This window comes from Colossoma macropomum, unplaced genomic scaffold, assembly GCF_904425465.1.
Source record: "Colossoma macropomum unplaced genomic scaffold, Colossoma_macropomum, whole genome shotgun sequence".
NCBI classification, from domain to species: Eukaryota; Metazoa; Chordata; class Actinopteri; order Characiformes; family Serrasalmidae; genus Colossoma; species Colossoma macropomum.
The window spans coordinates 11652229-11667490 of NW_023494802.1; the positions used below are offsets into that span (position 1 = coordinate 11652229).

General features: G+C 43.3%; 1 protein-coding gene across 1 annotated transcript in view; it reads right to left on the bottom strand.

Moving 5' to 3' along the window:
- rerea (arginine-glutamic acid dipeptide (RE) repeats a) overlaps window positions 1–15262 on the bottom strand; it is a 125597-nt gene that overhangs the window by 101154 nt on the left and 9181 nt on the right. Inside the window, 1 exon segment of the mRNA XM_036591767.1 lies at window positions 1177–1642. Within this exon segment, the coding sequence (XP_036447660.1) occupies window positions 1177–1498 (322 nt within the window). The 5' untranslated portion in view covers window positions 1499–1642.

Below are 15262 nucleotides of genomic sequence, written 5' to 3' on the forward strand. Positions count from 1 at the left end.
GCTTCATTAGGGCAGACAGCACTTTCAAGGACCTTGCACAGATAATGCCTCAGAGTATATTATGCTGGAGGGGAGGGGGAGGGGTTCTCTGCACGCACCTCTCTCTCTTTCTCTCTGGTAATACAACTCCCTTAAGCACTGGGGAGAGGGTGGAGGCGGGGGAAGGACTGAAATTACACATTGGCTATAATTTTCAGTGTCTTCACATTAAATAACTATGCACTGCCAGCGCGCTCCTACTTGACCTTTCGCTGCTGCTAGATAAATGAAAGACATGGCAGAGAAGATTTAGGCCTAGGGACGCACACATACACACACCCGCATGCAGAAGACACAGCGGCTGCTCTGCAGACCCCCAGCCCTCCACTGGAGTGTTGACATTTCCCCTTCGTCGCATGTACAACCAATTTCCAAACAGCAGGTGAGAGAGAGGCCGTGTTTACAGGCAGGGAAAAGGTTAGCGCTGCGCTTTAGGCTCAATCGCAGTGCCTAATAAAGACCTAATAGACCCCATTTCACATTTCAGAAATAAAACAAAGGGAAAAAAAACACTAGAAAGAGATGACTGTCTATTCCTGCAAGCATCAGACAGAGGAAGCTTTGAAAAGGAGGAAGAGGGGAGACAAAAAACACATTTTCACAACCATCCTAAATATTATCTTGGCAATTTCTTTCATGCCTTCATCAAAACTCTTTTGCTAAATTCACTCTGTCAGCGCTGGTAGCCAATAAAAGCACATTTCTTTTCATCTAAACGATAGTCATAAGACTGATATCTACTGACGCAAGGGTGATCCACTTGCGGTATGCTAATGCAGCAATATTAGTTATGTTAGCACAATATTATTGAATACATTCCTGCCCTACGCTGAGCCAAGTCAAACCATTTACTCAGCCTCCTTCAAAATCAAAATGGCAACACATTTACCAGGCCAACAAGTTACCTTGACAACAGACCGGCGTGTAATTAGCTGGAAACGTGCTGTCTAGCATGAAGTGTGAAAATTCTTAATAAAGTTGAGAGCACTGTTACATTCTCTCCTGCATCAAGGTCCCTCAGAGCTGAATGTCAGGCTCAGGTTGGAAACGGACAGAGACACATGTATGAGGTGAAACAGAAGAACAGTTCAACAGCCCAATCACAGCCAAAGATGGCAGAGTTTAAAAGGTGCTTACCGCCGGGTCTGTAAACGACGTCATCTTCCGTGACGAAGGAGGTGATCTCTCCGGTCTCCGTGCGCTCGTAGCGCGACTTCTTCTTGGGCAGTTTCTTCTTGCTCTTCTTGGTGGCCTCCTCGGCTGTGGCGCCTCCAGCCGCCTCGTTCTCCTCATCCTCGCTGTGCTCGCTCTCAGCGTAGTTTTTGGCGCCGCCCTCCAGTGTGCAGCTGCGCCGGGGCCGCGAGCTCTCGCTCTCGCGAGTCTTCTCCCGCTTGTCGCGCTCTCTGTCCCGGTCGCGGTCCCTCTCCCTCTCCTTGTCCTTCTCTTTGTCGGCAGTCATGATTCGCCACGTGCCTTCCTCTGTCCTCTCACGGCTTGGCCTCCGTGAAAGGTAGACTGTGAGCCTGGGCTTCAGTCTTCTGAATTTACCAAGCTAATCCAGGGAAAATTTGGCCACACCAACAACCCCAGTGTTTCAGAAGAGCTGCAAAAGAGAAAAAAACAAAAGCTATTAAGAGAGTGTTTCATTGGATATGACATCACCTTATATCAGTAGTCCCCAGTCACGGAAATTAGAAAGCAGGTCCCCATTCAGGAGTGCTGTTTCTGGACCAGTGTTATCTGACCATACATTGGCAGGAGTATCCCTGCCATGCAGATTTCAGTGTCTTCCCTGCACTTCAAGACTCGAAACCCCTGCCTTAGAAGGAACTAAAAAAAAAATCCTATGTTTTGAATCGTTGTTGACGAATGTCACCCTCTCTGTTACTAGGAATTCTCTTATAAGCTACAGTTGCTAGAAAAAAGGCTTATTAATATACATGCAATCAGCTGAATCAATCAGAGGCACTAAGCAGCGCAGCTGCTCGGCACAGAAAGGAACATCAATGGGCAATCTCCTCCGCAGCAGCAGCGCCTGGCCTCAGGAGAGCTCAGAGCAAAGCTATATCAAAAGAACACAAACTTCAAGCTGCCTGCTCCATTCCTCAGTTCATTTCGTCGAGTGGTGAGAGGCGGCCAAATGTTTTTCCACACAGTGACCTAAAGAGAGCTCCCCACAGCACCATCTTCAAACAGCCTCCGCGGAACATCTTACAGAATATTAGGCGCAAAGACCTTCTCAATATCACCTCATTCAAGTAACGGCGGATTGCTTTGCCCTGTATAACAATATTGCGTTAAACCGGCTAACGCTTTGAGGCAGGGCCTCAGCTGGAATAGAGACCTTAGTGTGATCCAGGGCTAGTGTTTGTTTGGATGTGTGTGGGTTGGGCCAAGCCCAACCCAGCCCAACCAGAGACCAGTTGCTTGAGCTAGTGCAGCGAAGCGCTCAGCACTGCAAACCAGAACAGACAGGCATGGAGAAGAGAACCTGGCTGCAAACTGCAGGCAGAAAACAGCTTTAGACCAAATCCTGTTTTTACAACCCTTACTGAAATGCTCACCACTTCTTTTCGCCCTTTTAAGTCAGCCCTGATGAAAATAAAGATCAATCATCAAAAATAAATAAAGTAACTGAAACAGAAAAATAAACCAGCGCATGAAATGGCTGTGAAGGTCTGGCTGTGGTAAGGTCCTCTCTCGAACGGCTTTGCTTCTCCCTCCGTTCTCTTTAGATAAACTGGAAGCTATGATGATTGTAGCCTTTGGTGCGGCTAAAACCTGACAACCACCAACAATGTTGCCAGGGTGAATTCAGAAATGCGAGGAGGCAGACGGAGAGGAGAGGAAAGGAGAGGAGAAGAGGCAGTGGAGAATTGGGCTGTTTGTCAGAATCAGATGTGCGTTACAGAGGAGGTAAAAAAGGAAAGAGAAATGGCTTTTGGCAGGCACAGTGGCGTAGTTGACAACTCGGCTCGTCAACGGCAGCCTGTCATCTTCTGAGTAGACACCAACTGACAGGGCAGCTGCTCTCCTCGTCAGCCTCAATACAAACACTAGCGGCTGATTATGGCGCGCCCGCGTCACGGCCCTATTAATCACCTAATGATGAGTTACCATGCTGACCGCTGGGCGCTGGGCTGCCAACACACAACTACACGCACACAAACACCTTAAAGCTAACCACAGACACCCCCCTCCCACACATCAGTTTGAAAGTGAGACTACAACCTTCTTAAGATAAAAGGAACAAGCACTCGAGTTGAGATACAAATGAAATACACTGCTGACCCACATTTCATTGTTGACATAGACTAAGCAACCAAGAAGAGTATAAACAGCACAATTACAGCTTTGAGGCTTTTGCAAATCATATCATGTTTGACACATTTAACACATGTTGAAGACACAATGTTAAAGAGAACAGAATTAGTTTCAGTCATCCATAGGGATGAGAATCATTTAAAAATAGTTGAAATCGATATCAATACATATACCGTGACTTCGATACCGATTCCTGAACTATATTATTTCAATAACTTCTTTTAATTTGCAAACTGAAAGTGGATGTGGCTTAAATCAGAACTGGAACTGGTTATATTCACTGACCACAACAGACTGTAGACCAATCAAGAAGCGCTAACATTAATAACATGCATGTGCAACGTAATTCAGCCAATCACCAACCTAGATTTTGGAACATGCAGGCCTATTGGCTTGAAGATACTGATAAAACTGACTGCTTAGACATTAAAATTTAGATGTTGAATGGCATAAACGTTTTGATTCTCTGTAGTATTGAAGTTATTTGGTCAGTATCATGATAGCGTTGAACTTCAGTCCTATTCATAACGGGAGCACAGCAAAGAGAAATAAATAACCACTCCATGTTGGCCTTATATGCCCTATAATATGCCTTATATGATTTTAATAAAATAATAATTTAATAATTTAAATAACTGAATAATCCCTTCTATAACTGGTAAGCATGATTACCTGTCTGTAAAGAACTCTGAGCTGCCACCAGTATGAAAAGTGCTCTGTAAATAAAGATAATTATAATTAACAGCGCACACAAGTTGTCTTTATTCTGAATTTATCTTGGATTTTTTTTTATTATAATTCTATTCATCTTATCAATGCTACAGTGGTGTTTTGTGTGTTCTTATTCACAAACTGAGACCAGTTTTTCCATGTGCAGTTTTATTTATGGTTAAGATAAAGATTTGAGTAGGAGCAGCTGGCCCTTCTTCGGCATGTGTGCACAGAACAACTAGACAGCACTAACAATACATGCATACAGTTTCCTTTGTTTCATTATAAATAGATTCCCCCCTAAAGTACGCTTTAAGTCAGGGGTCTGGCACTCATTCACTGCTAAACGTGGACTTTTTCCTACCAAAACGTTTTATGCTGTCACTCAAACGGGTTCATATGTATGGCTACAAGGCTGCTTTTAACACATGGCAGTGACAATACACGCACTGGTTCATCTGCTGCCTGAATTTTGACCAGGACCAATTACGCAGTAAGCAGTCCTCCCCTGCATGGAGCTCACAGATGAATAACATGCTGAGGGGCAGGTGAGGCTTGAAGCCATTACACATCAATCAGCGGTGCAGGACCTTTTGAAAGATACCAGCTGTCTTAATGGAAAAGGGAGGGAGGGAGAATATAGAGAGAGACAGAAAGAGTGAGAGAGAGAGAGAGAGTGAGAGAGAGAGAAAGAGAGGGAGAGAGAGCGAGGGAGGGAGCAAAACCAGCCATTTGTGAAAGCCAGTGAAAAGGCTTCAGGGGCTCAGCCAACAGCACCTATTTTACCATTTCCATTACTGCAATGAAGTCAAGGGGTGTGAGCCAGGAGGTTTTAAATAAAAATACGTTTCTCCTTCAGAGCGGCAGAGAAATTAAACCTCCTCGGCCTCCTAACCACCCAGTTGCTCTCTCACTATTAACACATCACCTCACAATAGGCACGCAGCAGGGCTCTATTACAAAACACACTCCTTTTTCAACATTACTCTTTCATAGCACCATGTTTTATTCATCCCAAATCACTCTCGCATTACTCCCACAGACTGGAGCCTCCGTCTGTGATTTTGAGGCAAAATTTACAAACCCACGGCGAGGAGAGCAAGCGCATCGCCATTGTGCCGCAAAGCAAAACGGACGCAGCAGGCTGGAGCCGTTCCTTTTTCCCCCGAACGGGCCGAGCTCTTCTGTGTCACGTTAAAAGGCGGTGATCGGCAGGCTTCACAGCTCTGTATAATGTATGCAAATCATTTGGTGATCCCAGATGCAACAAATGAGTTTTCAATCAGAGCATTATGAAACGGTAGAAGTATGACTGGCAAGGATTAAGACAGGCTTTGCGAAAGGATTGAAGCCTGCAAAATACTCTCATATGATTAGGCTACATTTTATGAAAGCGAGATTAGCCTCAAAACACAGCATTATCTGCAACATGGTTAACTCAAATTTATCAGACAAAAGTCTATATTCAATTTGCCTTCTATAGCCTACGACAATGGCCACAGAAAACAGAGCTGTAATGAATTTGATTTTCCTCGTCGGGTGAAAAACTACAATTACACAAGTAAAGAAAAGGTCCGGAATAAAAAGAGACAACCCCACCAATCCTTCAGATCCAATGGAAAAAGAAACACAATAGCACCACTTCACTACTTACCACCCAGCAGGCAATCTAACCCCCCCCCCCTCCATTGTGCAACACTATGACTCACTGTGCTTCTTATTCCATATGTCTAGAGAGCAGCTCATACAGCAGAAGGGGTGGAGGAGACCCTTCACTCCTTAAAGGAACACTTTCCCAACCCATATTTCATACCAAAGGCTCAGGTGTTGAAAGCCTGTCTCCAAGTTTTAGTACATACATACATACTGCACTTATTCATCTGATCACAAAGCCTATCTGACAAAGAGAAAAGGAAAAATTCTACTGGATGTAATACAGCCTTCTCATTTAAATGGCCACAATTGACTGTTCTCAACAATTACTCTACTGCTACTTATAAATGACTTGGATATGGCCTTGGTAGTAGACCACTGAGGGCCCGTTGTACAAAGGAAACCCTTTTAACACAGTCTGGACTCCATAGTGAGCATTTTAAACATTAACACTAAGGTCCATTTCCATAGAGTATGATGACTCCAGAAAAAAAGACCTATTCTGTGGTGTGAGGCACTCTATGCATGTATTCAGCCTTCAGGTTGGGAATCAAAAGACCGGGTTAACTTCTTCACAGAGCTTTTCTGTGGGACTGTTGTGTGCTGAGCTTTTCTTCACCAGACCCTCCCCCTACAAAAACACACCAGCATAACACAAACTACGATGATGTGGATGTAAACCGCCTTTCCTTATTTACAGTATACATTTAGTGGATGACTGGATCAGCTGAAGCTTATCTAAAGTCTTATTCATAAGCAAAGACACTACAACACCAGCAAATCGTTATGACTTGGATACTAAAACAATACTATGACAAAAATGGTTTTAAAAATCCAAAAGATAATTATTCGGCTTAGTCAGCATCACTGATTTCTAGGGAGGCGTCAATCAAGAATTCTCATGGCCAATACCAATTCAGATGTAGCCTCCTTTTAGCTGACTATATGGGCTAAATGAAAATATGAAACATATATAGCATTATGCTCTTTAATAGTCCAAACTGGTATTACAAGGGCTTAGATGGAAAATGAGTTACCTATAAATCAAATAAATAAATCAAATAAAGTGCATCGAAAGTAAGAGGCAACTGGCTACTTAGTACAATGAAGCACACACAATTATGCAGGAACATGATACAGGCGTAGCAGTAGCATTCAAATATAGTGCAACTGCACTGAACTGGCTCATGTTATTAACATCACAGAAGTGCAACTCCACTTAAAATAAAGTAATAAATAAGTGTTGGTTGTGTAATTTGAGCAAGCAACAGTCGGATTCAGTTAAGATCAGAAATGGACAAATCCACTTGTGCATCCTAATTTTCACCTAAACCGCTATTATTACAAAACTTTGCAAATGTTTGATAAACTAAAATTTACATATATAATTAAAAACATCGTCTTATTCAGCATGTTCCAAAGGTAAGATTGGCACAAGGACATACAATAAAGCTCACATGTAGTGCTTGAAACAGACATCAAATTGTGCTTAAAACAAATGGATGACACCTTACGCTGACTGGTTTCATCAGCATAATTTCACATATACTACTGAACAAAACCTGTATTTATGTGTATGTGTGAGATGTGCTAATGGGCACGTATCTGCCTACGCGAGTCAAATTAGCACAAGCAATCTGATTCGCCTACAGGCAGAATATAATGTCAACCTAGTGTTAGCCTACTGAAATAAACAACAAAACGTATTGAAAGCCAGAGTTCTGAATCGTGTGCCATGCTGATGTATCTGAAAAAGCATTGAACTTTCATTACATTATGCAACATAACAAGCGGAATGTGAAAGAAGCAGCCTGATCTCTGCTTTCACTATGTCTGTAAACTAGAAATGGGACCTTACTGACAGATCAACTGATAGAGTCTCAAACACAGACCCCATCACAAGCACATCTGCAGTGATGTCTACAAAATCGATTTCATGCACATCACTCACAAGCATGTAACTAAATAAGGCTTCAGATTTATAAGAAAAAAAAATCTCAAGGGTAGAGTCAAGGTCTTATTAATTGTGCACCAACCTAATCTCAGCGGCGGCTGAGGCAGTAAACCAGTTGCTAAAGGCTAGGTCGTGAGTGTTCTAGTGTGTAAGTGCTTGTGCGAGTGTGTGTGTACTCCCTGCAAGATGCACAATACCCCTAGGGGCCTGCTTCCCATCAGTGCATGTGTCTATTATCAGCAGCGTGGCTGAGAGCAACTTCATTTCACACAGTAATACCTGAGAGAGGGAGACACACGCACACACTCGCCTGTTTGTGTGGCGGACACGCACTGAGCACTCAGACTAGCCTGTTTGTCTGTATGGTAGAGGAGAGAGCTGTGTTTGAGACGGCGCCCCTGAGAGGTACAGGGTGAAAAGCTGCATGCCCTTCGTTTCTAGTAATGCGGCCAGTTCTGGAGAGCGTTATCACAGGCTGGACGCTGGGGGACCTCTCCCCTCTCCCTCTGCGTCGCGAATAAGAGCGCAGCTGGAGAACGCCGGCCACGGGGGATGTATGAAGTGCTAATCATCAATCTGTGATTTAATTGAGTTTGTCAAAGAAGCAGATTATTATTTTTTTTTCTGAAGTCATCTCCCCACAACTCCCCTCCCCCCACCAACGAGAAGCTTCCCCATATTCATCAAGCCTGTAGGAACATCAAACAGAGCTATTTTTCTTCCCAGTAATGTAATTTGGGAGTGGAAATTATTTTAAAAGCACACAGAAGATGTGCATTTAACAGTGATATGCGTATCAACCCAGCGGAGGAACTATTTAGGGGCTAAATGGAGTCGTTAGCTGCTAGCTGTTAGGCTCCTCCTGCTAGATAATGCTCATTGAGGCTGCAGCAGAATCCTGTGCAGCTCACCCTCAACCCCAGCACACTCAATCAATACTAAATCAATGGCACATAAACACATATGTCACTGTCCAAATACATCCCAGACACAGATAGGGATATTAACATTACACACTAAGCCTCGTCCCCTCCCCCCAACCCCCCATCCCCAGACTCTCAATACAATCAGTTCAACTCAAATACAAGCATTTGTTGCCTATTGAACATCTGAGCTTACTTGAACGGCTACATTGTATTTTGCATTCACAATGAAAACAAGTAGTCAGAAGACTGCCCCGACCCCATAAAAAATAAGCTAGATTATATTGTCAGTTGCCTGAAATGTCACACTTGCTAGAGGAGAAAAAAATAATAATAATTTTAAAAAATCCACATAGACAGTATAGGCTGGTGGGGGTGGTGGGAGTTCAGAATAAGCAGCTGGAACTGAGTGACACACACTGAGAAAGGCTGAAAGACTGTAAGGAGCTGCCATACTCACCCTCAGCCCCTGATTAAGCCCATGAAGCCACAGCACCATGAGGGGAGACACAAGTCCCTGCCCTGACATTGTGTCCCTAACCTCATTTTCACTCTGTCTATGTTGCTCTCTTCTCATACTAGGGGCAGGCAATCTGGCAAAAAATGTCTAAATGTATTGCCAATCCAGTTGTATCCAGTACCAATTACAGCATTTTCTAAAATGTTTACATACGGGCATGTACATTTGTCCTACCATACTGAAGCCTTAAAATAATGCAACGCTCAAAGACGTTCTCAATTTCATAATACATGAGCTGCATGTTTGGTACGTTTAAAAAGGCTATGAATGAAATACGTTTGTGAAAATAAACAAGAGCAAGAGGGGGAAACAAATCAAGCAACTGGTAAAAATAAATGATAATTGCATTATGGGCTGATATCTAATCAGCTATGCGTCACTATGTAGAATATGCAGCTACTAAACACACTGTTCTTGTTTACAGGCTCACTAAATGGTCTAAATCTGTATTTTTATGCCTTTAGTTGTTTGGTGGCCTGGCAGTACAGACGACACCCGCAACATACTCAAAGTATACTGTGATGTAATTTTCACAATCGTCATAGTGTACAACCTTACTCTAGCCTAAAACCACACTGAGCATGAGATGTGAGTTTCAGGATGATGAGTTTCCAGAAGCAATGCCATTAGGTCAGAGCGTCAGACCATTTTCAGACTAAATTATTTAGCTATCTGGTAGCTGCTGCTTCTTCCTTTCTCTCTCTCTTTTTTTTAACCCCAGCAACTGGCAGCAGATGGTCCGAGAGAACAAGCGGCGCATTCAAATACACGCCTAACGGCTCTGCCAAGAGCACCTCCACCCTAGATACCACAGGATGGTATTACCTCTAATTAGGAGCGGCTTTTGTTTCTGGATCAAGCCACCTCTCTCCTGCTCCCTCCAAACCACAGGCTGCCTCGCTTTAGGAGGCCGCAGTCTGCCGTGGATAACACCCTCTTTGTCGCTCCCTCTTCTCTGCCATTTAAGGCCCACACAGCTTCAAATATAAATATGAAATTTCGGAGCCCGAACCAACCACAGTCCTATTTCCGATGTCAGCTGCCCCAAGTAGCTGTATGTGGAGTTAGAAGAATGCCTGGAATAGACTGGGGAGAGCCTGCAGGGACAACACAATTCAGTTGTGTCACTGCTTTGCCTTTTGCAATGTCTGTTACTTAACAATGATCTTCCGAAACGAAGAAAACCACTCTGAAAGGCCCTGGACAAAATACATCAGATCATGGCGTTGAATTGCCTGCATACTGTCTGGGCGCAGGGTCCAAGCAGACGGCGCTGTAAACATCATTTCAGATTGTTTCCTTGCCTGGGAGCAGGCAGACAGGAGAGGAAAGGGACTGGGGGTAATGAAAATGCTGCTGCTGGAACAAGGCAGGATCAGAAGCTCCTCTATCCTCCCTGGACAGCTCATAAAACATGCATCGACTGGGACTATTACCGGCCCTGGCGTTTTAGTGCACCCTGCACGCGCCCAGGAAAGAGAGCGCACTTACAAAACCCATATCCGCACCGGCCCCTGCGCTCCTTCTTTTTTTTTCCTTTTTATCAGGCTGATTTTCATGTGAGAGAGCAGCTGTTTAGAGAAAACATTAGTAGAGTGAGGCCTCCGAACAAAAGGCTGCCGCAGCCCAGCGAGTTCACGGCGTGTTTTTAAAACGCTGTACAGTAGCGATCAGGAGATTAACTCGGCCCATTCATGTGTGAAATGGAGACTTGATCCCTAACTGATAGCGCAGCCTGCCTCCAGCAAACAGAGGGCGGAATATTTTTCATCATTTCACAACAACAACTGTAATATATTAGATTACCTTTCGCATCCCTCACCGCATTTGCAGAGAGCAGGTTCTGAGAACGGCACACATTTCCCAACAAAGCCAGGCAGGAGGAGGTAAGGCAGGCAAGGTCTGTGCTTTGTCTAACTGAGAACTACACTTAAATCCAAGCCATTTCGACAGAGAGCACTGTGAAATAGCTAAAGCAAGGCTTAAGCATTAAGCGAAAAGAAGGCACAAATGGCCTTCATTACAGTCAAAATGCAAATAATACTATTACAATGTAATTGGGATTTTTTCCAAATCAGTGAACAGGAAATTCCCAAAGCCAGTCAGGGTTGTTTTTTTTTATTTGGTCATCCATTTGGCAAAAAGCTTTGGCAGCATCTGCCATCTCCAAACTGAGCCCCAACTGGGCAAAAAAAAAAAAAAAAAAAGAGTCAGAGCAGATAGCATAACGTATTCAGTCATGGGAAACACTTGATTCTACACATAATGCTGTAACAGTGTTCCATGACAACATGTTATCTTGCTCCAGTTGTGTTTCAGCAGCACCATATCTACAGGCTTCATGCTCATGAGCACGCTTTTGAATTTCCTTAGCGTGGCAAGGAGCGAACCTCCAGGGGCAGGTCTGTGTGGGTATAAGTTAAAATAGCTTGCGAATGCATGGCTAAGCTTATAAACAGCCAGCGTGAGCATGTTTGCCACAGAGCCACATTCATCCAACTGTATACGCTTGTGTCAATCTAAATGAGTAGTCCATTGACTGCTGAGCAACTGTATTTTCGCTAAAGTGCACACTGGGCTAGGCTAATAAAAAGCCTGGCTGAAGTGAAATGTGGCCTGACCTTTCCACATCTTTCTTTCAGCAGTTCCTTTACACAGATTTCTAGTTCTCTTCATACATCACCCTGAAAAAAATGGGTCTTCCATTCACCAGAGCTGTGTCCTCTGGAACAAACTTAAAGAGGACATCTTGCCACAGCTAGCAGGATGACTGAGGGCTCTCTGTTTAAAACGAAACATTTTAAAATATCTGCACAATTCCTCATTCATAACATGTCCTGCATCCAGCTAATAATAACCTCCTTAGAAGCCTAATGTATCATTCATGTTTGCATGTGCTCTGTTATCATTGCCCTTCCCAAGACAAAATGTACTGAAGATTTACAGGGATAGCACTGCCCTCACTTAATGCACCAGCAATCTTACACTAGAGATCTCCTAAGGGGCGACAGAGAGATTAGTCTTAGATTTGTTTTAAATAGCTTAAGTCAAAACAAACTCACAGCTCAGGCTGTAGCTCTTATAGCATTAATGAGGTGGAAAAAGACAAAATCAAAGTGTCACAATAAAATGTAAAACTATTTTAGCGACCCAAGCAATGTCCATGTTTCAACATTATAAAAAGAGGTTAACTTAACTGTGTTTCATCTACAACTGTGTGTACTATACTCCTATGTTAGTGTAGCCTTTCATACAGCTGTGTGAGACAATGGAAAAATACACTGTTTCGATGCTTACGACAAACAGCATGCAATCGGTTTTGAACTAGAAATAGCTCAAGATTCAGTATTCATGCTATATTGTGCAATGCAAGTCCAAACTGAAAACAGCAGACAGCTATATTTTGAGTTTTAGCAGCAGCACTGCTGTATAGTACAAATGTCAAGAAAGTTCTCGAGTCTGTCAGACCTGTGAGGGAAATATCTGAGGAATTAGCCAATCAAAACTCCTTTCAAAAATTAATAGCTAATAGCATATGATCATAATGTTGCCTACTATCTAATGTCTAAATGGAATAAAGACATCTGCTGGTTATATTAACTAAGCTATAATTGGAAAATATAAATGTGGACAGAAAAAAAGTCAGCATGACACAAGTGAGTTTCCAGAGTAAAACAGCAAGTTTCACAGAGCAGTGAAAGGTTTCCACAAGCGCCATATCACTTCTAGTGTGAAATCAATCATATACTAAAAATTGTACTTTATATTAGACTTATTTTTCCAGTAAAGTCTTCTGGCAGACTTCGGCATATATCACTGTTCACTTAAGTGTTTTTTTTCTAAAAACTCTGATTAATTGCCAAAATAATCAGTAAATTACTTGATTACTTATATAAATCTATAATGAGTGCCCTAAACCACATCTCCTGTCATGCATGCATATCTTGCCATCTTTTCAAAGTCCTGACCACACAGCATTTCCAAGGGCCTGAATGTGCTCAGAGAGGAATGTCAAGTCCTCTGCACTACCGCATTACCATCATCAGGGACCCAAAGGCAAGGACAGTGCACGACACAGCTGGGCCACATGGCAGAGTCCCTCTCTCCCCTGTCACTACGCAGCAAACTCATCTCAGGTGATCCAACACGGAATGCTTGTCTATATACCACAGTAGAATAACATAATTAGAAACGCAGCAAGAAGATTATCAGTCCACATATTCCTCATCAGTCACATCGCACACCCAACTGTGCTTCAACAGCAATCAAAAATTCAATAATGAATATGAAATCACAGTAATTAACGTCTATGGGAATCCGGACAGCCAAAAATAAATGGGACACCAGCGATGTCATTCATTTTGTTTTATGCAGAAATAATCTCTGATCTGCATTACCAACTTAGTCGCAAACAAATTAGATTTGAGCTAAGAGCTCCATTGATCTCAGCACTCATCTGAATTGGCCACAAAGAGCTGGTAATCCAATCCGGCCGTTCGGAAGTGCCTGCAAGAGCTGCATCTCCACAATGGAAACATTCTGTCCACAATGTAATCCATTGTGTTCATTCAGCAGACAGAGTGCACGGCGTTTGGAACCTGTCCGCTTACACCGAAATGGCCAAAATCGTTGAGAGTCTAAACAGCAATTGAGTGCATGAGGGAACACAAGAAGGCCCCATTTTCAACTTGGCTGGAGAGTTAGAGTAGTCTCATACTATGAGCCTGAGCCAGGAACTGTGTAAAAGGGTGCCACTCAAGTCGCAATGACATTGGACTGACTCGGTGAAGTAATGCACATACTGACACTGTGGCCTTCTACAGCACTCCAGCAAACATTATTACTCAATCACTGAGCAAACTACGATGACTTTAGTTCATAACATTTAACAGCTATCTATGGCTACTATAGGTCCCTGAGGGCCAATGGCAGGAGTTTGAAACAAAAACACGAGACTTGACTCCAATGTAAGCTAAGTAAGAACAGATGCCAGCAAGCATGAGCATTAGCAACCATTAGCGTTGCTAACAACAATAGTCGGCAACACTAGCCCAGCCAACGGTGAGAAATGCAGATTATACGTTCACTCTTCTCGGATACAACACAAAGGCTGCATCACGATAAGCAGTTCTGACTGTTTCAGACAAAGATTACTAGCATGCAATCTGGCTTGTTCAAGTGGAAACTGTCAACAATGTAAACGTCACCATTTCGCAAGGGTTTGTCAATACAGTTTGCGTGTTACACAAGTGTGAATTGAGAAGGCATTTCACTCCCAAATGTGCAGGCACAAGAGCAGCGCAACGCAAACTAAAGCCATGCAGGAGTCAACAGCTAATCTCATGTGCACTAATAACCTTGGGCTCAATCACCATTCCATTACTTTAAGGAATAGAGCGGCATATAAATAGCAGCTCCATTTCTCACCAGTGGTCTGTTACGGCTCTATTTCAGCTTCCCCGTCATTAAATATTTATCCCTGCAGAGTGGCGGCTCATACCGAGGTGATAAGCATTTACCAATCCAAATCTCTCCTGCCCAGTCCCCCCCCCACCCCCCCCACCCCCATGAAACAGACACACGTTTCAAACGGATTATCTACAAGTGTTCCTTTAATCAGCGCAAGCCAGAACTGGAGCTGGCTCCCCTCACAACACTCCCAAAGGAAAGCCTATTTCAAGACTTATCAAGAGGAGAAATCACTTCTATTATATACCAAGGGGATGAGGAAGGATGTGGTTGCTCTAATGTGAGATGACTCCAAGTATAGTGAATATATCTAAGAAAAAAATAGGGCGTTGGGGCATGACAGAGATGTTATACATATCTCCAAAAGCAATGCTTCCTTTATTTGTGAAAAATGCCTATTCCACCCCCCGCCACCCCCCAAGCCTAGAATGGCTCAGTCTGAAAGCAAAACAGATTTGCATTTGGCAAATAAGGAAATGATCCTTAATCAAACAAGAATTTGAGCAGCGCCGCTGTTGCCGCTGCTTGTGCGAGTGAGCGAGCTGGCTCTCTGCAAATCTGCCTTCTTAAAGTGGAGAATGATAAAAAGATTTCATGCCTCAGCCTTGTGGGTGGCTCCTGTTGGGTGTGAATGCAACTCCAGTGAACTCTGCGTGCTTCAAAAGCTCC